A 24,795-nucleotide genomic window follows, 5' to 3' on the forward strand; every position below is an offset into this window, starting at 1 on the left:
TTTGTTATTTTTAAATAAATACAAATTTCAGAGTAATTCCATCATCCATGCTAGCAGACACATTTTGCAGTTAATTATTTCCACAGGTCCTACTATATAACTAAAAAATATTTTATTTAACAAACAGGACAACATAACATTTTGTATGACAGTGGCAGTATGGCTCAGAAGTCTGTGAAACAATACCATCTATGTACAATCTTAAAATGTCTTCTTTTTTTAAGCTCTGGTCATGCTCATAAAGAGAGGACCCTCTTCATAGATTACTTAAATACAGTACATTTATCTTCTCTTGATTCTCAAAACACCCCTACCACACACACACTTATATGCATAAAGACATGTATGAGATCTCCTGAACATAGCTGTGCAGCTGTATTTTTGTCAAAGATAAAGACATGAACCAATAGAAATAGCACAGTCCCTTATTAATCATCAATTTGTGTCTGCATACCCATTTACATGTTAATACAAAATGCAGGGTAAGAACATATCTATACAACAGTCATACTAGTTTGCATTAACAACCACACAACGAGGTGGGGTAAAGGTAGAATAATTGATATACAACTCTATGAAGGGGTCATATATCCATAGCAGTAGGCATGAAGTGCTTCTCATAGTCTTGAAAAAACAGTTCCTCCTCTGACAAACTAGCCGTGTCACCTCCAATCTTCTCTTCATCAGTGTCAATCATTGTACTGTAAGCTTCTTCATAAAATTTACCCTTCCCCTTTGTTTGTATCCATCCCCTTTCCATGTCTGCATTTTTTTTCTCTTCTTCGGTCCCTGTTCCTGTACACTCCTCCTCATTTCCCGTTTCCATCAGATTATTTGTTTTCCCAAGGAAGGCCTTGATATCCCGAGGCTCAATTTGGACCACCTCCAGCTGAGAGATCTTGGGAGTTGGCTCTGAAGGAGCGCAGATAAAGGAGCAACTGACCTGCAGAATTACACAGATTTCTGTCAGGTGTGTGATATATCAAAGCTGAGTTTTCACATACCTTAAGATCAGTGTCATTCTTGCTGTATGGCTGTATAGCATACATATAACTGTTTAGATTTCCAGCAAGATAGAGGAAATTCTGTCAATTACAGTTGAAATGGCAGCACACATTACATGACAAATCAGGACAGAAATTATAACAGTAGGTCAACACTGACCAGTCACATTAACATAATGGCTTGTCTCACCTGGGACTTTGTCATCTGTTGGAACAGTTGGCTGTTTTTGGGGTCAGGCACCTTATCACACCCCACCAGCACTTTGTAGGCAAACCCCATCAATAGGAAGGTTATGACCGGTATGATTAATATGTACATTGTTATATCTGTGAATGGGAGAGACATAGATTGAAAGAGAAAAAGAGTGAGAAATCAATGCAAGGTTTAAAAAAAAAAAAAAAAAAAACGTTGAACTGTTGGCTAACCCTAACATAACCAGCGAACACAATGCATAACAATCCCAAGATTAAAAACAACTAGAGGGTACAGTACCATAGTCTTGCTTGTCCTTGGTGGTGATGTTGATGATTTTAGCTTGTCCAGACCCAGCTTTAGTTACAGCACGGATCCCCACTTTGTAGGAACGGCCAGGGGAGCGATCTAGTATCACGTAGCTGTTCTTCTCTGCACTCACATTTCCCACTGGCCAAGAGAAGAGAACTTCTCATGAGAACTAGGATACTGTTGCTTCATCATAGCTTGAAACTACTGTTTTAACAAGGATGTTATGGCAAGGCAGGCTGTGTGTCTCAAATGTTCTGTCCAGTCCAAATGGGTGGGGAGAAACATTGAAATGTTTGGTAGGTTACTAGAACATGATGTTTCAAGAGGGGTCGCTACCTGTCTGGTCGTCTACTTCCAGAAGGTAGTGCAGGATGAAACCTCTTGTCTGGCTCAGGGGGATGTGACCCCAGGAGAGGGTCACCTGAGAGTCAGTGATGTCATGGATCTTGATGAAGGGTACCTGGGGAGGGGCTGAGGAGGTGGGTTGAGAAGACAGGATAGTTGGAATGAGTAGATTAGAGGTATGCTGGCACATTAAGGATAGTTAAACAAAGTATATATTTCTGTACTGGGTACAGGGCACACACTTCTGTTTCTTTACATGTTAAGTGCATACATTGTGTATATGTATTTTCATCAACAAGGATTTAGGTGTATCACTGATGTGTAACAAGGTCTATGGATCTCTATGATGATAATGCATACCTCCTTCTCGTGCATATGCAGTAGTGGATGAAAGGAACACAGAACTGTTTCCTAATACTCCAAACAACGACACAATGTAGGAAGTGTAATTTTCAAAAGAACCTACAGATGGAGACAGATTGTTTGCGATGGATTGAAAGCATAGGCGATTCTAGGTTTTAAAACTGGGGGTGCAAAGGGTAGTGATTTTCTTTTTTTTTTTCGCTTACAAAGAACATGCTCAAAATTTATACAAAATATTAAAATTTAAAATTCATCATTAGAGTACAACAAACCATGATAGAACATACAACTCTGACATTTCTCAGACCTGGCAAAGGGATTGACGTCTGGCTGTTGTTGTGTACTTTCCTCCAACCAAACCCCTGGGATGGAGGAAGTCCTGCCTGCTTGTACTGCACTACTAGCTCCAGTAGGTTGTTGGTGAGTTGGGAGGACAGATTCCATGATACCAACAGGCTCACTTCATCCATGTTACAAATGATGTGTGGCTCTGGGCCTTGCACATCTGTAGGACGAATATACTGGTGTCATTTCTGTGGCATCACACTAAGGCACCAAACTTCCACAGTCTCCGATGCAAAATCAGCCAACACGTGAAGGCGCAAACACAGAGGCTGTTTTTAAACGTGGCAGGTTGGATATGAGTCATCAGCATACCTCGTGTCGGTAGAGCGAAGGAAGAGGGTTCTGTAGCACCTTGCGAGGTATGTGTTGACACGTGCACTCCTGACACACCCAGAAGAGAGGAACGGAGATGACACTGTTCTCCCGTACAACCCGACTGGCCCCCATCATCTGTCGTGGACACGTTGACAATTTCCACAGTGCCATTGGTGTACGAAACCGTCACCACGTATCTCAGCCCATGCACCACAGGAGGAGATGGCAGCTAAGAAATCAAACAGGGTTCAGGGGTTAGATTTTCTTTTTAACTTAAAGTATTTTTGTGCTTTTGATTTGATGTTGTCGACACACCTTCCACATCAAAGCACATTTAGAGAGGTCAGAGAGGCTTTCACAGTCACACCACACATCCATCTGTCCTGAAGGCCCTAAGATTGAGTAAAAGAGAGAAACAGTGTGGAGAAAAAACAATAGATATTTCAACAAAAAGAAAGTGAGTGAATTCATCCAAGGCTGCAGTGTGGAAAAGAGAAGTACCAGTACCTACCAACTCTCTGCACTGAGTTCCACTCACTCATGATGGTATCCTTACATCGACACCGTACCTGGAACTCATACTTGGTGAATGGCAGTGGATACAGGAACTCAAACCTCGTTTGGAGGTTGTTCACCACCTGAATAGAACATACAAATTACATACAAATAGTAGACATGGTATTGTTCAACAGGAATATATAAAGATATATGCTGTGTTGTTAGAAATAGTTCTGTGTGTGTTATGCAAGCTTAAAAGAATACTGTTCAGAAAGAGGAACCTCTCATAGTTGCGAGACTGACAGTTCTTCAGACAACTTTGTATCACCATAGACTTGTCTCCTTGCTGCATGCTGCAAGCAATAACCTTTCTTGACTCCAACAACTCTGTGCACTACTTGATAAAAGAGTTTCCTTACATGTTGTCACTGGGTTGGTGAGACAGAATGCCTAGTGCTAGTCTGCACATTTGACCTGGTATTGTATTCTCTACTTTGGGAAATAGAGGATAGAGGAGCCTGATGCTTTGGAACGCTTCCTCAAGAGATGTTTTCAAACCATTTATTCACAACCTGTTTGTCTGTTGATTACTGGAGATTGTTTCAATGAAAGATTTACACGTACAGTAATGAAATATGCACCAACTATTCTATCTGATTACATTATCTGATGAACAGTATAGGACACTGCTCCATGTGCGTATCTAGACCTATGTTTGGGGGGCTGGAGCCCCTAAATATAAATGTGTTAATTTCTCTTCCTAAAACCCACTAGAGGACACTATTTAAAAGGATGTTTTCAAAACTATTCTGGGGGAACATGCCCCCAGACCCCCCTAGTTTTGCTGGGTCACAGGAAAAATAATAGGTTTTATCTAGGGGCTTAGCCTCCCCAAAAGTGGGAACCTAGATTCGCCCCTGCACTGCTCAGTGATGACACTGGCTAGCACAGAACAAGAAAGAAGTGAAAATATGATCTGGCATATGTCAGGTTTCACAAACCCTTATTGATGTCTCAGCGCAACAGCCTTATTTGAGTGCTGAACTTATTTTTCAATTCAGCAGCAGGAACACAGTGCATCCCTGTGTCGTAGATTACATTTATGAAGGTGGCAAAGGTTATACGCTTCAAAAATAAAAGACCTATAACCAGTCATCCTTCTAGTCTAATTTATGTTTGCCATGTCATCCTGTAAATATGAACCAATATAGTTATAATATGTTTTGATTGAGAGGATAGCCCATTGTAAGTTCCCTTACCTCAGACCATTTTTGCTGGTCCTCAGAACGGTAGCGGACATCACAGTCTCCTTCAGACAATTTAAGCAGGCTGCAGCCAGAGTCCCAGGTAATCTCCAGGTAATCTCTAGTGAACATGGTTGTAATGGGAGCGGGAGGCATCCCTGTTGGAGAAATAAAAAAAGGTTGCATAAAAAAGACGAGAGGGAAAGACGAGATAGAGAAAGGCGTGCGTGTAAGGAAAGGGAAGAAGTCAAAGTTAAGTGAGATACAAGGCGACTCACGGATCAGATCTGTTCTGAAGGTGGCATTGTCAGACTGGGCAGAGCCGTACTGGTTCTTAGCCACCACCCACACCCATAATGTTCTATGACTAGGGTAATCATCGCGAGGAATGACACCACTGGACCGCTCAGACACATTGTAGCTTCTGCATCAGTCGTGGAAGGAAAAGGATGTAGTAGGTAATTACATACACCTCAGGAAACATTTAAAGAATCTCACAGACAGCGCCTGTCGTGTGGTAATGTTCACTCTTCATCTTTGTTTGTGAGCTTGTAACATGTATACATACAGCCTGTATAAACATGACAAGGAGTTGTTTCAAAACCAGTGTCAGCAGATGGGATTGTTTTTACTTGGTATCTAGGTCTGCGGCCCAGTGAATGCTGTAGGATGTTGGAAGACCTGGATCCTGGTCTGGCCCTGGGTCCCAGGAACATTGAATGGTCAAGTCTTCATCAACGCTATAGGGGATAGAACACTGGGGAGTGGAAGGAGTATGGGGTAGAGGACCTACAGGGAGAAAGAGAGAGATAAAGAAACAGAGACAGAGTAAAAACAATCCATTTTGAAACCACAAGGAACTGAAGTGTGAATCCAATTTTCAAAGAACATTGGCTTTGTTGTGGAGAATGTAAACAGGAAACCAGACTTACTGCATGTTACCTTCATCTGTCTCAAACAATTGCTTGAATGATTTATATCACTACTAAAATTAGAACTAAGGAGAAACCATAAAAAAGGATAAACATAATGTAGGCAGCTATTTAGATCAACCTAAAAACACGTACCTAGCTGATGCAACAGAATGGAAAAATAACCAACCAGTGCAACTGCTAGATGCTCAGAAAGTATCATAAAGACACTAAGAAGTGGACACTAATGTCCATACAAAACTACTGCTAGATCTAAAGGCTCACCTGTATGGACTAAACTGTTAGACTGAGTAAACAGCAGCATCAACAGGTGAGATATGAGCCAGGCCCTGGGTCTAGCCATCACAAGGGCAGACTGCGGTTACCTTCAAATGAAAAATACACAGGCTACGTTATACTTATGGCTTGTTCTGAAAGCACGGGCAGGAAGTAAAGTAGGCTAATTGGTGAAAGTAAAATGACAACACTAAAGAAAACAGAGATAGGATTTAGGTCTAATTGCACAAATGCCAACGATAAAGGACAAAAGTAGAGAATTGTATAAACAGATTAATCAAATCATTAGCCAAAAAAATGATCAAGACCGATTTGATTTACAAAATTACCGACACTTACCTCGTGAAGTGAATCAAACTCCATGAACTTCCTGCCATGCTAATACTAGCCTATCAACTAATCAAGTTCTATTGTTTCACTTAATCAAGTTGGATACTACACACAGCAAGAAAACTGCTGTTAAAAAAGTCCGCCCATCTACCGGAATTGCCTTGGCACGTGGACATGACAGGTTCCCGGAAAACCCGTTTCCCTAAAGCACAGCAGAAAATCAAGGATTAGAAGTGTCTCTAACTGTTAGAACAGTGTTTGGGTATATATCCAGCTGTATTTCTCAGGCAGAATATTTTAAAATAATATATTTAATATGCCGCAGCACCCAACCAAACTTGCTCTGGCCGCGCCACTCTGGCAGGAATCAAGCGCGTTTTCTCTCCTGGGACCTGAAGGCTACTACGAATCAAGATTTGGAGTTAGCGAGGTAACTTCAGGTTCAACCCAGGGTTTTCTGTACTACGACGGTGGATCACTTGTTACCGGGGTAGATCGCCATGGTAACACATGCTGAATGCCGGAGAAGGGTCCAAATGCCGAAACTGGTCGGAAGCAGGTTAAGTTGGAGATCAGAGATCAACCGGTATAAAGCCGCCCACTAACTCATTCCTGACGATAATGTCGTCACCGCTCATAGAAGATCCTGTGGAGCTTGGTGCGCGGATAGTGAGAGGTGCGCTCAAAAGAGCCAGAACATTTAGAGACCGACAAAACCTTTTCACATTCCCTCATGAGTAGGCCAATCTTTATGAAAGATATAGATTCTTAGCAGAGAGAATTACGTAGCCTATCTTTTCCAGCTTCTTGAGCCGTATGTTGCTAATGCGACACATTGAATCTGTGCACTTAAAGTTCCACAGACTGTATGCATAGCGTTTCGTTATTTCGCTATGGGTACTTATAGTGGGTGATGCGGAGAACCAGATCAAGAACACGGTCTGCCGCGCAATTTGCAACGGATTTTCTTTAATGGCTGTTGCCATCATATTCTGCGTAATGGAGTGATGAAAAATAGATTTTTCCTTGCCCTTTGTAAAAACTTAGGACTCTAATATGTTGACAATTTTCACTCAATGTTCTTATTTCCGTTCTGGAAATGTATGCAAATGATATCATATTTTACAACTTAATGCATCATTTGCTCATTTGAACATATATTTACAGGAAACTAGTCATGAAAACAATATTTGACCTACTATTAGTTATCAACTGGGGAGGTTTCACGTTAATATGTTATCCCATATTCACTGGGGTGTCTCCTCTTAACCCTTTTGTCCTTGGGTTGCTTTGACCCATTTTCTAATAATTTCCATATCAGAAATTGGGGTTTCTTTCAACCAAAACCTTTCAAACCAAAAAGAACAATGTGTATCTGTACAATGCTCTTCACACGTTAAATAAATTATAATTTAACTACTTTAATTGAATTTTGATGTTTCATTCACTTTTATAGCAATTTTTCAAAAATAATAAATATGACATTTAAAGAGAGAAGTGGCGAAAAAACCCTAAAAAAGCACAACAAAAAGGCATAAAAAGACCAAAACATAGAAAAAAGTTAACAAATACATCCTCACGTGTACTCCCTTCCCTTAGCCTGGCTGCCAGCCCAACTTCTCCCTGCCCACAAAAAAATGTGGTCGGGAAGTTGGGTCGGGAGGGTCTCGTATTGGGAACAACTACATAAAACCAGGATCTGGGCGGACCAATGAAATTGCCAGGGCAGGCTTTATACGATGATGGACAGATGATCAACAGTAACGTAATCAACAACGTCACAAAAGAGCCCTTGGGTTGAATTTGTTTTCAACAAACAACATATTACATTGCTTTGATTAGTTGTAGGTCATCCAATTGAGCGAAGAGGCATTTGTTTTACGAGTTTGGTTGAAACACGCCCCATAGTCACAGCCCAACGGAGAGTTTTCAGACTCATATTGTGACTAGAATTATGAGTATGACAACGTCAGTCTACCCTTCCCTAGGAACACAGAAAAGAGAATGTCAGTGTAACTAAGAGTCATTCATTCAGTCATATCTCTTCTCATATTCCAGTTTTTGTATCTCCAGCCTTGTTTTTTAATTAAAAGCCTCTTATACTCTATATCGAGCTACAGGGTTCTTTTATACAGGGCCCTCACATTGTCTGCTCCAACCTGAAACAAATAAAGAACATTGTCCCTTTGCAAGGCACATTTGGAGAAAGTTGAAGGTGTCCATTTGTATCATGGTTCATTGCTTATACCTTGTGTCTTTGTCTTGGCCTTGAAGTGGAGGCCCTAGGCTCAGGGGGAGGAAGAAGTTCCTCTTCCTGCTGAGTTTAACACCATAGCAATTTAATCAATTGAGTCATGTTTTAAATGAGCACTTTAAGGACTTGTGTCTTATATTCAGACCACCACCATTAGTAAGTCATTACAGACATTTTAATCACAGCCACACGTTCACACGCTCTCACCATCTGTGTTGCAAGTGGTATATAAAACTCAAAAGTGTACCCCCAAAATGCTCTCTGAGCAGGCGGACAGTTTCCTGATCATCTAGGACCTCCACTTGAGAAAGTAAATGGCATATTTGATCAATATTCAGCAACCACATATGGCATACATACTGGCGTATGACTATTAGTTTCACTGTTATTTATTTTGTATTTGCTCCCACGATCATTTGCCACTGCCAGGGTTGCAACTAAAATAATATAGCAACAAAAGTTTAACGTTATGGAATGCACAAGTGTAATTATGGTCACATCTTGTGACCACAAGATATCAGTAAGTCATGTAGCTTACGCATTTACAGCGTTTGCTATTTTCTTAGTTGATTTTTGCCTATATATGTCTGTATTCCAGACATCCCAAGTTGCAGAAACTAATTTCCGGGAGGTCCCCCCCCTCCCCCCGGGACGCAATCCGGACGCATTAAGTACCCCCTCAACCAGCACGTAACCCCCCCCCCCCCCCCCCCATAGTCGATGTTTTGCATAGTCGATGTTATAGGTCACTTTTAGAATAATGTCATTAATTTGGACGCCCTGATGGGGGGGGGGGGGGGAATGTCACTCTTGCCTGTCTTCAAAACTTGAGAGCCCTGTATAAGTTTATGTATGTAGCTCATATCTACGGAGTGCAAGGAAGCATTCAAGAAGAAGGTTTATCTTGTCTAATGCAAATAAAGTTTTTATTAAACAGTTGTGACACATACAAAATTCCAATGAACTTGCTGTAACTTTAAATGGAGACATGTACCATTCATAACCATTACAAAAAGTACAGAGATTACAAAAATGCTATTTTATCCTAAGACAAATGGTAAGAGAGAGAAAATCATAGTCGATATGCCGTTTTTACAAAGAGTACAATATTGTAATGCGCAGGACACTGAACATAACACTTCAACTGAGGAACTCTGCAAATGATATGAACTGAGTCATGGATAGTGAGGTGTGTCTGTGAAGGGAAAAGATTTTCAGCAAAGGGAACTGATTTCACCCTTGCTGCAACCCCACTTACAGCAGGCGTTGGACAGCCCCACCACCACGTCGCGACCCTTGCGGTCAGCCGTACGCAGAGCCTCCAGGATCTCCTCTGAGATGATGGAGCGAGCTTGCCTGCTGACAACAGTGTCCTGTCCGTCTCTGGCCCGACCCTGGACCTCTAGGTCATCAGCCAGCTGAAAGGGACGGTCTGCCACAGAGTCTGCATTCCAGCCCTCAGAGGACTCATAATTGTGGGAGCTGAATGGGTCTTCAGAGAGGTCCCCTGCAATACAACGTAAAAAAAGACTGCACTGTGATCTCCACCATTACAATGCAGCATGGCATGCATATCTAAGTTGCAGTTGTTCATATACTAGTTCATATCAATATACTCCAATACCACACACTAAGGGATGGTGGGCAGCTGAGGATTTCAATACAAACCAGATTTATAGGAACAGCCCAACACAAAGATGGAAATACAGCTTGATATATACCCAAACACTGTTAGAGACACTTCTGATCCTTGATTTTCTGCTGTGCTTTCCAAATGCACAACAATTTGTTGCATTGGATAATATTGGATTGTATCTGCATAACAATGCCAGTGGATTGGTTACAGATAAATAACCCAGAGATTATTCCAACTATAAAGTAAACCCTGGACAATTGTGAAAAACAACTATGAAATAACTATGAGGCACCTCTGAAGGTGTCTATTCTTGCACATAAAGACAAAGCCAATGCAAACCAGTCTCACCTTCACTCATGATGGACCTTCTCCAGCGAGAGCCTCCACAGGTGAAGATGACCGCCCGGATGAACTCCCGGCCACACAGCTTCACTCCATACGTGGGGCCTTCTATCGCCTGCACCCCTGCCACCAGCAGAAATACAGCCAGGACTACAGCTTTCCACATCATACCCAGGGAAGTGAACAGAGAGCCAGAGGGTGAGACGACAGAACAGATTCTTCAGGTAATACTGCAGTGTTGGCTTGATTGGAGAAGATGTTTGTTTCTCTAGGTTGGTAAATGATGTGACTTTCCCAGTGACCTGGGGTAGGCTTATAAAGGGTTCTCTGGTCCTGTGACGTGTAACATGCGCACACAGGCCCTCACCATCGGAGTCACAGATATAAACAAGAGATAGAAAAAGAGACCTTTATGGAGACAAAGCCTAGATCAGAGGTGGAATAATTAACCAATGCAGCCCAAACAGTGCATGATGTCACCATGCACTGTAATCAGATTGAGAGAAAAAAAAACATTTTCATATCCTCCAGTCATTCACCTAAATCATTTCCCCCTAAAACACTTAGTTTTAAAGGTAAACTAGTTTTACAATTAAATATTATTATTGTACTTATGTCAGCCATACATGTGATATAGAACTGACCCTTTATGACCCCCCCAAAAAAACATTTAGCATGCCAGAAAGAAAACAAAAACACACTAAAAGCTTGTGGAATCTTTAACCTCTTTTTCTACCATGAGTAGTAATGCATGTTTTATGTTTTCACTTTAAATTTCATCACTGTCCCTGTATTACAGGGGTCCCCAAACTATGGCCCGCCAACGCATTTGGACCGGCCCTCTGAACAATACCAGATTTTTTTTAAATAAAAAATAAATAAAATACAAATGAATTTACACTGATTAATATGCATAAGCAAGTCAATGTTTTGATTTCAATAGCAATGAATATGAAAACATGTTATTACGATAGTAATAATGCTCTTTTAATAGGCTATATATCCCTTGATATGTACGGTGCATAACAAAATAATAAACTAATCTAGCATAATAAATACATTTAAAATCATAATAGCATCTCCACGATAATACTGGTAGTGGCCCTTGTAATTTTCTGTTACAGTCTGACCCGGCCCCACATTACAGAAATATAAAATTATCTGTCCCTCGCAGAAAAAAGTTTGGGGACCCCTGTATTACTTCAGTTTCCCTCCCAATTCTTTACTCTTTAGTAAGTAGCTGTCATTTCTCTGTCCCCCTCTGAAAGGGAGGTGCACAGAGGTGGAATAGGGGCGTTGAAACAGTGAGACAGCCCCAGTGACATTTACAATGTCAGATAACATAGAAGTCATAATAAGAGTCCAAAAAAGGGCAAGGCTCTATCTTTGTATCCGCTTAGTCAAAGGTCTCTCTTTTTGAAAAGGACAATGGGGTTGTGAATGTAATTAATATGTTGATAAAATACAATTCTAACAACATGGCATTTCAGGGGACATCAAGCAGAATATTCACTTGAACTGACTCAGAGGTGACCTGAGGTGTAGACTTTGAATAATATATATTTTTCCTTTAGAAATTGAGCAGTGTCTGCATATTTGTCACTGTGCCTCCCTGTGCAAGTAAACATGTGCAACTTTGCTTTCAATACAAAAAATGAATGTAACACTTCACAGCCTTATATGGCCATTGCAAACATGTCAAATTAATGTGTCTAGTTCAACGTCAGTGAGGACCACACCATGCATGGTGGTTCATTTTCCGGGTATAATTATTTTAGCCGCAAAATACATTTGTGGCTTTTTGTTCAGCACGTTCAGTTTCATTCTGGACGTGGTTCATTATCATATATATTAAACATATTGAACTATGTATCATTACAGTGGCTGCATATTCGTATCATTGTATGAAGGAGAATAAATCAACATTCAGTCACGATATAACAAATCATTGTCCTCAGAACGTCATTGACAGGGTCATGCTCCAATGGCCTTTAATATTATGGTATACGCCTTAGTTGTTCGTTTCATATTTTTGACTGACAAGTATGCTCAGCAAATCACCAGGAGATGCTTTGTATCGACGACATCGAAGATCCTATTGCCTTTAGACAAGATGGGAGTTGTCTACCAATCACTGCGGGGAAGAGGGCGGGATTAAATCGGGTGGGTAGCAACAGTTGCCCCGGTGAGGACGAGGCGCCATAGCCACGGTAGCCCTGGCGACAAGAACCCAGCAACGAGAATCAACAACAACAGCCCGAATCCTTGAAAAAAATAAAAAGCAAAATTACCGGTGGGAAATTCACGCCGATTCAGAGGTGAAACTCTAAACATCATAGATAGCTTTTGTGTAGACAAAGGTATCAAATGAAAATAATTTCATTGCTGCTGTTGTTTTTTTGCCTGCTGTTTCAGTAGCCATTAATAGCAAACTAGCTGCCAACGTTGGCTAACTAGCTTGATGACATATCCTATTGAAAGTGTTTAGAAACGCATAGCTGTATTGCCCGAGTATGTTATGCCTGTCATGACGCTTGAGCCAGCCACAGTAAATGCCCAGGCCGTTGTTATGACGATGTCAAATGCACGATAGGGGTACAAAATGGCGGGTGCATAGACTAGCAGAGACAAGCTAGCTTGCTAACGTTAGCCAGCTAGCTATCCGTTTGCATAGATACAGCTAGCCTGTTGCTGACAAGCTTACTAGCTTGTTAGTTAGCTAGGCTAAATAACGATACCTCGCCAACTGTACAGTGCCTAGCTAGCAAGGAACGAACGTTATGTGTTTGACTTTTACCAAATGTTTGGTAGTTATGGTGGTGATGTCCTAGACACAGAGTAGCCTAAATAGCCATGAAGATAGTTACACATTGTGTCAGTTATATTGTGAATTAGAGTGCTGGCTTTCATATTACTTGCTGTCTATCTCAAGACTTACAAAAGTTTGGTTTTCGGGCTCATGTAAGCCACGAAGGCAGAGAAGGATGTGGAAAATGTGAAAGGGGCGTGACAGTGATGGGCGTGACTTTCAGATACACTGCTGGTTTATCTAAAAGTAACCAATAGTAGGCTACCCGCTTATCTGGAGGTAACATTTGTGAGAAAGCTATTTATCAATTTAAGTTGGAGAAATGTGCTTGAAAGATGAAATATGATGTCCTTTGTATATTTGTTTCAAATCTCAGACTTTGCTCCCAAAAGTCAGACTTTGCTCCCAAGCTGGTTGTAAAATGTAGTTTTGTCTTCTTTTTTTTTACCAAGCGTGGTCACAAAACATTAATTTTATAGTAATTCACCCTTGTGGGTGAGCGCGCGCACGTTTGCTTATCATAGTAATGTATGTCAAGGTTAGAGCGTATTCTATTAAAAGACTGGTCTAAATTCTGATAGAAGACCTAGGCTAACTATTTCCTATAGGTCGCTGGTTAACAAAGCACACAATAACCAGCTACATAGCGTATTGTAAAATTGGTTCAGCAATTAAAATATGGGTCAACCCTTTAGACAGTTATTGCGAAACCACAGTATGTGGCTGTCGGTGATCGCATTTCAAGTAATGGGACACCGAATGCCTTTTCCCCTTCATCTCGCCCCCCCATCTCCAAGTTGCACAACGTTATGTTCAGGGTGAAGCACAAATAAATGAGGAATGAAATGTATTTAGATAAATTATGTACATGATTAATTTACCACAAATCATTAATTATGTGTGTAGGCTAGTCATTTAATATGCTTACAACTCAGTGGAGGTGTCACATGTAGATGAACATCCCCATGGTTTATGTCTAGCTTGACTCATGTTCATGTTTCACTCACAATGAAGTCTTATTTTAAAATAACTTGTCATTTAACTATTTGTTGTCCAGCCTGAATCCTTCTTAACTGGTACATTTTTTCCAACTTGTCACCAGTAGTGGATCCCAGAGTAAGTGATGGCCACATCAGGCTACGTAGGGGAGTTGCAGCCAACCAGCCAGCCTCAAGGGACAGGTGTAAGTGTGACAACGGGACAGACATCCACCTCAGACCCCTCCACACCGCAGTTCCTGGCTGAAATTCAGACCACAGTGACCACCCCGCCTACAGCAGCACCTGCAGGACAAACCACTCCCCCTGACCAGGCCCCTCCCACACCCTCTCAGAACACCACTCCGCCAACTCAGACTCAGTATGTGACTGCGGAGATTCAGAGTTCCCCCACGCAGTCTGGGAATGCCCAGAGCACACCTCAGTACATCGTTGTCACGGTCACAGGTGAGGGTCCAAAATCTCTTTACATCTTTCACCAGTACACACATTAGGCTTGACTGTTAAAAGTGATTTTGTCTCTTCATTGAGCTTTACTTGAATCATTTCAGTTGCATATCAGAGACTAAACAGATGCCCAATGCAATAGCTCCCTTTTTAATGTGTTTTCATAACAAGCATGGTCTGATGGGTGGGGACATTTGTGTGGACCGACAGAACGAGCTATACACCTCCTGGTCACAGCTAAAAATATTTAGTTAAACAACAGCCCCTGCACTATATCACAGGAAGTGGTCTGACTCAGCTTCAACTTCACGTTCAGACTAACAGAAAATAACTCGCTGTAAAAGAAGAAATGAAGGACGTGTGAAAAGAGTGTCATATGTTGCGCTGGCTGACAGAGCACTGAATATCACAATGGTCTCCCTTTTCCCCACTAACCTCTACTCTTTCCCCTCTTCCATCTCCCCCCTCCCCCTCTAGAGGGGTCTCTCCACTCCAGTGACTCAGTGTCCGACTCCAGCCCCCCTCCAGCCGTGGTGCAGACTGGGGTTCCCACCCAGGTTGTGCAGCAGGTTCAGACAGCCCAACAGGTGCTTCCCCCCCTACACACCCCACCCTCACATAACACACAAAGCCAACCATATCAGAAACCACGGTACACAAGACTTGCACAACGTCAACTGATCCAGGATGTGAAATCTAGAATTGTTTGTGTCGGTTCGACTGGTTTGCAAAGTTAAAACCTCATCGGGGGTCGTGAGGTGTTGTCTTTGAGGAGAAACCAAGCGTGGCAAAGAGTTTTTTTTTTTTGCGGTGTCCCGAGAATCAGGAAATGATTAGGGGATGTCATTATGATACTCTACAGTCTAGATTCAAGTCACATGCTCCCCGACTGACAGCAAGTTAGGACATGAGTAATATGGGAAGCAAAATGTGTGCTGTAATCAACGGTAGCTCTGGACGCTGAGCATGTCTGAACACAGAGACCCAAGGCCGCTAGCTTAGTTTAGCTTTGCATGCCTTCGCTTTGAAAAGCTCCGTTTATCTCATCTTATCTTATATGAGTATACAGAAATCATTTATGGACTCACGCAGCACTTGCTCCCTTTATATTTCCCATCAGCAGAGGTCAGTGGTACAGGCCACCTCTCAGATAGCCAAGACTGAACCTGGCACCCAGCTCAATGTCACCAACCTGCAGCCTGTCCACCTGACCCAGGAGGTGAGACATACACACATACACAAACACACACACACTGTGTTTATAGTATTGAACCTCTTAGCAAACTGTTAAACTGCGTTGTCGTTTGACTCGTTTAAGGCAGAGGATTCACAGCAGGTGTACAATCTAATACTTCCCGGTTGGTTTAAGGCTAGCGAGCAGAGAAGGAGGGAGACAGTTCTAAGCAGAGACAGAGAGTTAGCAGAGTGGACAGAGAAGAGGACAGAGTACCTGGCATGGGCAGCAGACAGACAAACAGACACCATCCAGGCAGAACTTCACCCAGCCCACAGCTTGGAACACTCCCCCTACTACCCCCTCCACCTGGGCTTCCAGCCCTTTGCCTTCCCCCTGCCAGTGCTCTCTGTGGGCTGGGAGACGGAGCTGGGCTTATACCCTGCCACAGGCCGGGGCCAGCCCCTGCTCCTGGACCCTGCCTACACACTCAGAGTAGGTCACTGCAGTAGGGAGAAAAGGAGTGAAACTGGTGGAGAGGTGTTAAAGGGTAACGACATCCACATTTCAGCCTTAGATTGTCCCTTTCTGGTCAAACATTTTTTTGTGTGTGTTTGGTGAGGTGAAGGGGTTAACGATTATTCCTCCTCAAATGCTCAAAGTGTTAAATGAACGCATGAGACAGTGCAGTCAGTGAAGAAAGGGGCAAACTGGAAGATCACCTATTAAGAAGATATGAACGAGTGTGTAATTGCTGTGGGAAGAGACTAAATGACTGATGTGCGTGTGTGTCACTCAGGTGCAGCAGCAGTTGCAGCAGGTTCCAGTACAGCATGTGTACACCAACCAGGTTCAATATGTGGAAGGAGGAGACACCAGCTACACCACCAGTACCATGTAAGTACTTACTGTCTATCTTTGGGCATGGGTTTCACTAGGGTGACCAGACATGGTCTTTTACCCAGACATGTCCTCTTTTCAGGATCTAAAAAATGTGTCCGGCAGGTATTCCAAAATCATCCGGGCTTTTGCAGATATTTGTGTTTCTCTGGGTCTTTCACAAACTAGTTTTTACGTCCTTACAAGTTTTGGATAGAGTATCTCTCTTACGTTCCACCTTCTTGCGCGAGCTCTGACTGTAGAGAGAACTGTCATTGGTGGACCGCCTTCTCAGTGTTGCCTGATGCAAGATAATTATCCTCCAAATACAACCATTTTGAGACTTTGGTATGATACTTCGCCATTTCCAATATGACAACACTGAGCACCTTGCGGCCTCCATTGCATTGTTGACAACAGCATGACATCTGAAGCCACGCCGAAACGTAAATGTAAGTTCACAGACAAAAAAATTAAAATAACCATGTTTTCACCTAGGCTATTATGCTGAGTGCATGACATGCAGAGCCGGCACTTATCATTATTGCTTTAATATATGGAAAAGACACATTAAATATATTAAACAACCACTGAAAGCCACATAAGCACTGGACTAAATGCCACAAAAAAAGATTTGCTTTACATTTTCACTTAGCAATTTTGTTAAGGTTCAATAAATAAATGATCTTGTAAGATATTTTATTGTGAAACTTCTCAGTTGACGGGTAATATAAAGTTATAGTAAATAGAGCTTTTATTGTGACAAAGGGTGTTCGATTCGGACGGGAGGCCTATGTCTGGGTTGAGTGAAATAAAGTGAGACGTACAGTGCTGTCTTGGTTGAGGCATTGGAAGCCTGTGTCCTTTTAAATCCGAACATAACCTTAGACTATATAAGAAACCCGCCGGCTACAATCATATAGCCTATGTCATTTGGGACATTTGTATGCATTCACATTGGCATGGTGCAGCATGCAATAGGCCACACTACCCGCCACCACCGCGGCAGTATGATTTTTCACAAACTCAAATCTGGTCACCCTAGTTTCACTTCCCTTTTGAAAGTAGTCATCTGCTGCAAAAGAGAAAAAAAAAATACAAATCAAAGATTTAGCATTGGCAACTGTTTTTTTTACTTCCTTCCTCCTCCTTGTTCCAGTCGTTCCGGCAGCTTCTCCTACACAGACACCCCTCTGTACACCCAGACCACTGCTGCCCCCTACTACGAAGCCCCTCCCTCCTCCGGGTCACCGGCCGCCACCCCAGGGACCCCATTGACTGTGTCCGTGACAACGGGCTCGGCGGGTGTGTCCATGTTCGTGGCAGGGACGGGCCAGATCGTGGCTAACCCTGCCACCACCGCCGGGGGAGGGGCCACGGTGGTGACCACTGGAGGCACGGCCAACGGGTCCGGGGAAGGGGCAGGGGCCAACGGTGGCGGGGGCAGCTATGTGATCCAGGGGGGGTACATGCTGGGGGGAGGCGGTGGGGGCAGCAACAGTCAGAGCTACTCACACAACGCCCGTGCGTCTCCTGCCACTGTGAGTATTACAGAGGGAGAGGAGAGTAGCGTGCCGTCGGCAGACAAAAAGGTATGCAGAGACGCCAATCGCCAAAACTGTTCTCACTCACAGTCTCGAAAGAGGGAGGCAGGGGCTGTTTGGGGGACGCACACTGATGATGTCATTGTTGAGTTTTGTCATTCTGAAAGCACAGTTAAAGTCAGTTGTCGTGGACTTTTTGTAAGCACGATGGCACAAATTTCATGAACATTTTGGCCAAGAGTTCCTTGTTATTATTGAGGACCTGAGAACGGGATTGATCTGATATAATCGGAATACTCAATCTTTAACTGTGATTTCGTCATCATAGACAATTCAAAGCCAGCCCATGACTTCACCATGTCTCATATCAACGGTGCATGTGATAGATGGGCATCTGTATCTTCTGTTCCTATCCAAATTCATCATATTGCCCTATATGATAATTGTTGATAAACTCAGCAAGCATTCCATTGGTAAATCAAGTCATGAATCATTGCATACCCAGATTGTATGCCACGGCACGCAGATGGTGTTTGTCAGTGTGTGTCAGTGTGTCTGTGTGTGAGTGATCAAATATGAATATATATAAGTGTAAATCTGTATCGTATGTGAACTGTTGTTGTCACATGATGAGTTAAATCAAGTCGCCTAACGCATAAATGACCTGCATCTGCTGCACAGCACATTGCCATGGTTTGATGTGTGTGTGTGTACACGTCAGCGATCTGACTGATCCCTCCAGTCCTCCTGTGTCTCTCTGCCTCCTGGCCAGGTACAGTGGTTACTGGATAACTACGAGACAGCAGAAGGAGTCAGCCTGCCTCGCTCCACCCTCTACTGCCACTACCTGCTGCACTGCCAGGAGCAGAAACTGGAGCCGGTCAACGCCGCCTCGTTTGGCAAACTCATCCGCTCGGTCTTCATGGGGCTGCGGACGCGCCGCCTGGGAACACGGTGAGCGGCAGAGAGACAGACACACACACAGACGCATGCTCGTACTGTACACACACAAAACGGCGTGGACACATACACCCGTCAGGCCCCAAAAGCCCCAAATACAGGCTTGCTCATGTCGGTTTGGTGAGCTGTGTGTGTTTGTTCCAGGGGTAATTCGAAGTACCACTACTACGGCCTGAGGATCAAGGCCAGCTCGTCTCTCATCAGACTGATGGAGGACCAGCAGCACCTGGCCATGAGGCAGCAGCCCTTCTCCCAGAAACAGAGGTGGACCCTCCCTCACCGCTTTTACAGCCCTCCGCCGTTTTCACTCCAACCCCTTTCTCCACGTCCCCATGAGTCATTCCCCCCCCCCCTCCCCGTCATTCCTTCCATTTTGCAGTTGTATTTCTGAAAGCCTGCGTGCCCGTATCTGACCAGTGGTGTGTTAAACCCCCCCCCCCCCCCCAGGTTGAAGCCGGTGCAGAAGGTGGAGGGGATGACCAATGGCACGGCGGCAGGCTCAGGCCAGCAGCAGCAGGGGGCGGGGCTCTCTGACATCAGCGCCCAAGTGCAGCAGTACCAGCAGTTCCTGGGTGAGGGGCGGAGCCTGTTTAGAAAGGACTAAAAGCACTTCTACGCCTACCTTTGCCAGCATGAGGGCGGGGAGGCTCCTCATGAAGGGGTATTTGCGTTGTCGTCGTCTGGACCGTGTGTGACACCTCTGTCGTCGTCCGTCCCCCCAGACGCATCGCGAGCGCTCCCAGAGTTCCCTGACATCGATCTGCAGGGGAAAGCCCTGCCGGAGGACATAGAGCCAGAGCACATCAAAGGCTTCCAGCTGCTCTATCGGGAACACTGTGAGGTGCCTGTCTGTATGTCGCACTGTTCGTTCCTCTGACTGACTGGTTGTGTGGCTGGCTGGCTGGGCTGGCTGGCTCTTTGTAGGTGTATACCACTGTCTGTGTGTCTGGTTTAGGATCGGTTATCTTCTCCATCGATTGACTTGTTGTTCTCGTGCCAGACAGGTCGCATTGAGTCCTTGTCTGTTTGCCTTTCTAAACGACATACATTTTCTGTCCGAGGAAAACATTTAGTATTTGTGAGATTGTCTGGACAACCCTGTCTGTGAGAGTAAGAGAGAGAGAGAGATACTGAGGTTGTTACCTTCTCCTTTGCTGTAGGCCATCCTGGATGTGATGATCAATCTGCAGTTCACCCTGGTGGAGACCCTGTGGAAGACCTTCTGGAGGTTCAGCCAGAACCAGGCTGGAGACTCAGGCACACTTGCCGTGTGAGTGAACACAAACTCAAACCCACACACAGTTTTACACGTCGACACAAACGTCGGCACATCTACGTACACCCGTATGACAGCCACAGTAAACCTGATGTCCGTTCGGATGTCTTAGGCATGACGAGTCAGAGAAGCGTCTGCCCAAGTCCTGCCTGGTGATCCTGTGTAAGTATGACCCGGTGCTGCGCTGGAGCCGTGACTGTGACAACACGCTGTACCAGGCCCTGGTGGAGATCCTCATCCCTGACGTGCTGCGCCCCATCCCCAGTGAGTTCCTGCCCGCAAAGGAGAGCTGCAGAATCTCCGCCTCCACCTTCTCCTCCCCCAAACTCCTGTTCCTCTTCCTCCTCTTCAAACTCCCATCGTCTTTCTCCTCTTCTCCTTCTCCTCCTCCACAGGTGCCTTAACCCAAGCAATCCGCAACTTTGCCAAGAGTCTGGAGAGCTGGCTGACCAATGCTATGATGAACATCCCAGAGGAGATGGTCCGCATCAAGGTGTGTGTATGTTCTTGTGTGTGTGTGTGTGTGTGTATGAAGCAAATAACACAAACATGCATCCTTTCATGTGTCATGGTTCTCTCCATTGGCGCCCCCTGACCTCTCCTTACCGACCCCGAATAGGTGACCTCTGCCAGTGCGTTTGCCCAGACCCTGCGGAGGTACACCTCCCTCAACCACCTGGCCCAGGCGGCCCGTGCCGTTCTCCAGAACACCGCCCAGATCAACCAGATGCTCAGCGACCTCAACCGCGTGGACTTTGCCAATGTGCAGGTTAGCTGAGCCGCGATGCCAGCCTAGGGGGGCTTCATTTGTACACACTGATAGGATGCATTATCTCTCTAATGATATCAATCGTCCTAACCACAGTTGGAGGCGTCACCGGTCAGATGGGCCTGGTTCCTGACCCCCAATGGGGAACGTGTTAACTCTAACAGGGATAGAGGAACTGGTAGTGTGTCTCTACTTCTACCTCCCGTTCTCCTTCTTCACCTCTCCTTCCACACTTTCAGGAGCAGGCATCATGGGTGTGCAGGTGCGAGGACCGCGTGGTGCAGCGGTTGGAGCAGGACTTCAAGCTGACCCTGCAGCAGCAGAACTCCCTGGAGCAGTGGGCTGCCTGGCTGGACGGTGTGGTCTCCCAGGTCCTAAAGCCCTACCAGCACAGCGCCGCCTTCCCCAAAGCCGCCAAACTCTTTCTGCTGAAATGGTCCTTCTACAGGTGAGGGGCGCTGGAGTCAGGGGGAACCTTGGGGGAGGGATCGGGGTGACAAGCAGACACGAAGGATGAAGGCTGGGGTAGCACCCTGTCCAAAGCCTCTTTCTCGCTTCCAATACACTTGCTTACTCCCTTCCACTGAGAAATTGCTCCTCTGACATGAGTCGATTGGTTAATGGCTCACACAGGCTTTATGGATCTCCCCTCTATAGTTCCATGGTGATCAGAGACCTGACCCTGCGTAGTGCTGCCAGCTTCGGCTCCTTTCACCTGATCCGGCTGCTCTACGACGAGTACATGTACTACCTGATAGAGCACAGGGTGGCCCAGGCCAAGGGAGAGACACCCATCGCTGTCATGGGAGAGGTAGCTAAGACACACGCACATCCAGAAGCCTGCTGATATGCTCCGTTGTCACCCTTTTACTACGACTGGATTGTTATCACTCGATAATGACACAGGTCTGTCTTTCCTTTCCAGTTTGCCAGTCTGGGCAGGAGTTTGAACCCCTTGGATCCTGACAAAGGTAGCTGGCGCAGTTTAGTCATTGGTATGTTATTATTGACTCTTTCTGTAGGTAACCTTCCTACCCTGTGTGTGTGTGTGTGTTTGCCTTTCAGAAGAGGAAGAGGAGGAGGACGAGGAGAGCGACGATGAGAGCCAGGAGTTGTCTCTCCCCTCTGACGGGGCGGGGCTGGGGGAGGAGTCACTGGAGCCCCCGGCCAAGCTGGCCAGAACCGACCAGAGAGTGCTCTTCTCCACGGGCTCGACAGACTGAGCGCACACACACCCACCCTGTCTTTCTCTCTGTGATTAACTCTAACCACTCACTTGATGTACAGTCATACACAAACATCTGATAAGACACTAATTTGTACATAAACACTCACATGCAGATGCTATATACACACACCAACACACTCAGAGAGAAAAGTGCTGCGGTCACCTTCAAAGCAAAAATGGGCCCCGCCAGTGTACTCGTACACGCACACACACACACACACACACACACACACTCATACAGACAAACAAGCCAGTCCCACAACTGCCCACTGTCACTGCTTAAAGCACAGACTCACAGGCACAATTGGGCGCACAATCACTGGCATAGTTGTCATTGGGAACAGGGTGCTCCTCCAACAAAGATGGAAACTTAGAACCTGTCGGAACCAGGAAGTGAGGAAAAAACTTATGTCACCTGGTGTCTCCTTGTGTGTGGAGTAAGATAAGCAGGGTGGCTCTACCAGAATGAATAGCAGTGGTCTGTTCCTCTGTAAGGTATGGCGGACTGCTCAGAGCAGCATTCTGGACAGGACACCTAGCCTTTGCTCCCCTTCCTTAGCTGCTCCTGCTGTCACCAAGTGTCCCAGGAACGTTTTGGGAGATGCTGAGGGAGGCATTAAGGCGTCTAAAGTAAACGACCGCTCTTAAGTGGCCCACCTCGCTGTCGCTCCTATGTCAATCAACCTCCCCCCCCCAGAGCCAATCAGAAGAAGATGGGCCTGCAGGTGTCAGCAGACTGTAATTGAGTCGCTAGCGTGTGTAATTTGTAATGTGTTGCCTGTGTGCTTGTGTGTGCACTGGGGTCTCGCTGCTGTGCTGTACTAGTTTGAGTGAACGTATGGTTTTTGTGCTGTTGGTGTGTCTGGTTGTATGACTGCGTTAGTTTGTGCTTCATACGATGTGTTGACTGTTTCTTTGGTGGATATTTTCAAAGGCATTCTGCTGTATATCAGTTTGGGGAGAGTGTTCTTTTAGAGTTTCTTGTGAAACACGGTTGGTTTGGTTTGCCTTTGTTTTCTTTTTACGAGTGTCTGGGGTCTAAAGGTTCCTGTCCTATCCGTTCACGGTCTCATGAACCATCCTTTTAAAAGGTGTTTTCATCCACCCCTGGAGCCATGAAAAAGTTCTCCTGATTTCTTAACTGCACGATACCCTTCACAACAAGTGAAGGGTAGCTCTTCAAGAAGGACTTTGTTCATTATGTGTGTTCCATCTGTTGCCTTTCTTTGTCCAGATACATCCATTTGATTGTTTGTCTGTGTTCCCCCCCTCATTTCCGTGCCAAATCTGTTTCATTCAGTATGTCTGCCTTTTTTTTTCGTTCTCACTTGTCTGTGTCGGTGAGGAGGACTGTTCTCGACAGAGTTCTATCAAAATATATCCAATCCTTCTGATTCTGTTGTGTCACTAAGTGAACCTTTGTATGGTGATGTGGTATCACACACCGCAACTATCCTTTTGTGTGTATTTATTGAATGTTTAATTGAGTGTGAGCCCTACGTTCGATTTCAGTCCTAATACAGTCAATCTACACATACATCCAGTACACAGGCTATAAAACTGCTGCTTCTCTGCACAGTCAACGATAGCCAGATGAGATTACCTGTCACAGGGTGACTTTTTTCAACCTCCAAAATTCCCTGTGGTGCAGTGCGGCACCTGTGTGAGATGATGGTGTTTATGGCCACAGGTGTCAGATTGCATGTCAGTAAGCTGCAGTCAAAGGGCTTGGTGTGTTTCTGAGAGATTGCTGCTCTTTCTGTACAGTCCTCCACCCACTACATCCTTTGTGTCTTTGAAGCGTACACGCCCCTCCTGCCAATGTGGTTTTTTTTTCTGTTTCTTCCAACAGTCATATTCATAAAACATTGCCCTACCGCCGTTTGCCATTCAAAATCATACATGAGAATATTAACAGATTTGATTTCCTATTTGTGGCTGCGATGCCCTCTCGGAGATTCATTGTGAGGTATCAACCAGCATGTTTTTAACCTCTTGAGGACCTTACTGGTACTATCGCTGATGTGACATATCACTCAAAAGACGATCTCTGAATATGGCCATGTTTTTCCAGACTAAAATGTGTTATCATTTTTCTATTGTTTCTTATGTAGAAAAAACTGTGAAAGTGGCAGTGTTTCATGAATTTGATCAGTTACAAGAATGACTGTGCCTTTGGAGGTTGTAGAATGCGATTCAGATGTTTTTAATTTGAAAATATATAAATTAAGAGTTTTTAAAATTGCTGCCGTCTCAATTGTTTTATTTTCAGACAAGACAAGCCGGAAGGGTGCTTCTGTTTTGCACACATTTTCCTGGCAC

At 44.6% G+C, this 24,795-nt stretch overlaps 3 protein-coding genes across 21 annotated transcripts; 1 reads left to right on the forward strand and 2 right to left on the reverse strand.

The window, feature by feature from the left end:
• Window positions 1-97: 97 nt before the first annotated feature.
• il12rb2l (interleukin 12 receptor, beta 2a, like) lies at window positions 98-6,750 on the reverse strand. Of its 3 annotated transcripts, XM_084678221.1 has the most exons (15): window positions 6,644-6,750; window positions 6,167-6,559; window positions 5,816-5,916; window positions 5,252-5,408; window positions 4,898-5,043; window positions 4,635-4,777; window positions 3,389-3,515; window positions 3,193-3,269; window positions 2,875-3,106; window positions 2,525-2,722; window positions 2,215-2,316; window positions 1,846-1,980; window positions 1,498-1,647; window positions 1,195-1,331; window positions 98-943 (listed from the first exon to the last, which is right to left on the reverse strand). In XM_084678221.1, the coding sequence occupies exons 3-15, from the start codon at window positions 5,892-5,894 to the stop codon at window positions 584-586; spliced, it is 2,043 nt and encodes a 680-aa protein (XP_084534347.1). In that variant the 5' UTR covers window positions 5,895-5,916; window positions 6,167-6,559; window positions 6,644-6,750; the 3' UTR covers window positions 98-583. The 3 variants fall into 3 exon arrangements, with proteins under 3 accessions (XP_084534347.1, XP_084534349.1, XP_084534346.1); XM_084678223.1 differs by lacking the exon at window positions 6,644-6,750 and having other exon boundaries at window positions 3,416-3,515; window positions 6,167-6,590; XM_084678220.1 differs by lacking the exon at window positions 6,644-6,750 and having other exon boundaries at window positions 6,167-6,590.
• A 2,602-nt stretch (window positions 6,751-9,352) lies between these two features.
• Window positions 9,353-10,558, reverse strand: rln3a (relaxin 3a). Its single transcript, XM_084676738.1, has 2 exons — window positions 10,396-10,558; window positions 9,353-9,918 (listed from the first exon to the last, which is right to left on the reverse strand). Exons 1-2 carry the CDS (start codon window positions 10,556-10,558, stop codon window positions 9,626-9,628), a joined length of 456 nt encoding a protein of 151 aa, XP_084532864.1. The 3' UTR covers window positions 9,353-9,625.
• Window positions 10,478-24,718, forward strand: rfx1a (regulatory factor X, 1a (influences HLA class II expression)). 17 transcript variants are annotated; one of them, XM_084676718.1, is made up of 19 exons: window positions 10,478-10,613; window positions 14,301-14,643; window positions 15,121-15,230; window positions 15,764-15,862; window positions 16,013-16,312; window positions 16,617-16,714; window positions 17,856-18,288; window positions 18,983-19,194; window positions 19,345-19,464; window positions 19,648-19,772; window positions 19,923-20,041; window positions 20,361-20,470; window positions 20,589-20,740; window positions 20,872-20,969; window positions 21,096-21,245; window positions 21,485-21,693; window positions 21,903-22,056; window positions 22,171-22,216; window positions 22,311-24,718. In XM_084676718.1, exons 2-19 carry the CDS (start codon window positions 14,322-14,324, stop codon window positions 22,466-22,468), a joined length of 3,015 nt encoding a protein of 1,004 aa, XP_084532844.1. In that variant the 5' UTR covers window positions 10,478-10,613; window positions 14,301-14,321; the 3' UTR covers window positions 22,469-24,718. The 17 variants fall into 17 exon arrangements, with proteins under 17 accessions (XP_084532844.1, XP_084532843.1, XP_084532845.1 ...); XM_084676717.1 differs by lacking the exon at window positions 10,478-10,613 and adding an exon at window positions 12,556-12,749; XM_084676719.1 differs by lacking the exon at window positions 10,478-10,613 and adding an exon at window positions 12,556-12,749 and having other exon boundaries at window positions 14,304-14,643.
• Window positions 24,719-24,795: the final 77 nt, after the last annotated feature.

This window comes from Hypomesus nipponensis, chromosome 17 (genome assembly GCF_054491055.1).
Source record: "Hypomesus nipponensis isolate SF chromosome 17, ASM5449105v1, whole genome shotgun sequence".
Lineage (NCBI taxonomy): Eukaryota > Metazoa > Chordata > Actinopteri > Osmeriformes > Osmeridae > Hypomesus > Hypomesus nipponensis.

Coding starts and splice junctions, on each gene's coding strand:
- il12rb2l (XM_084678221.1), bottom strand. CDS start 5,894: ATGGCTAGACCCAGGGCCTGGCTCATATCTCACCTGTTGATGCTGCTG. Junction 3,516..4,634: donor ACCAGCAAAAATGGTCTGAG/GTAAGGGAACTT, acceptor TGTTCTATTCAG/GTGGTGAACAACCTCCAAAC. Junction 3,270..3,388: donor GAACTCAGTGCAGAGAGTTG/GTAGGTACTGGT, acceptor ACTCAATCTTAG/GGCCTTCAGGACAGATGGAT.
- rln3a (XM_084676738.1), bottom strand. CDS start 10,558: ATGATGTGGAAAGCTGTAGTCCTGGCTGTATTTCTGCTGGTGGCAGGG. Junction 9,919..10,395: donor AAGGTCCATCATGAGTGAAG/GTGAGACTGGTT, acceptor GTTGTATTGCAG/GGGACCTCTCTGAAGACCCA.
- rfx1a (XM_084676718.1), top strand. CDS start 14,322: ATGGCCACATCAGGCTACGTAGGGGAGTTGCAGCCAACCAGCCAGCCT. Junction 22,057..22,170: donor CCATCGCTGTCATGGGAGAG/GTAGCTAAGACA, acceptor TTTCCTTTCCAG/TTTGCCAGTCTGGGCAGGAG. Junction 22,217..22,310: donor CCCCTTGGATCCTGACAAAG/GTAGCTGGCGCA, acceptor TTTGCCTTTCAG/AAGAGGAAGAGGAGGAGGAC.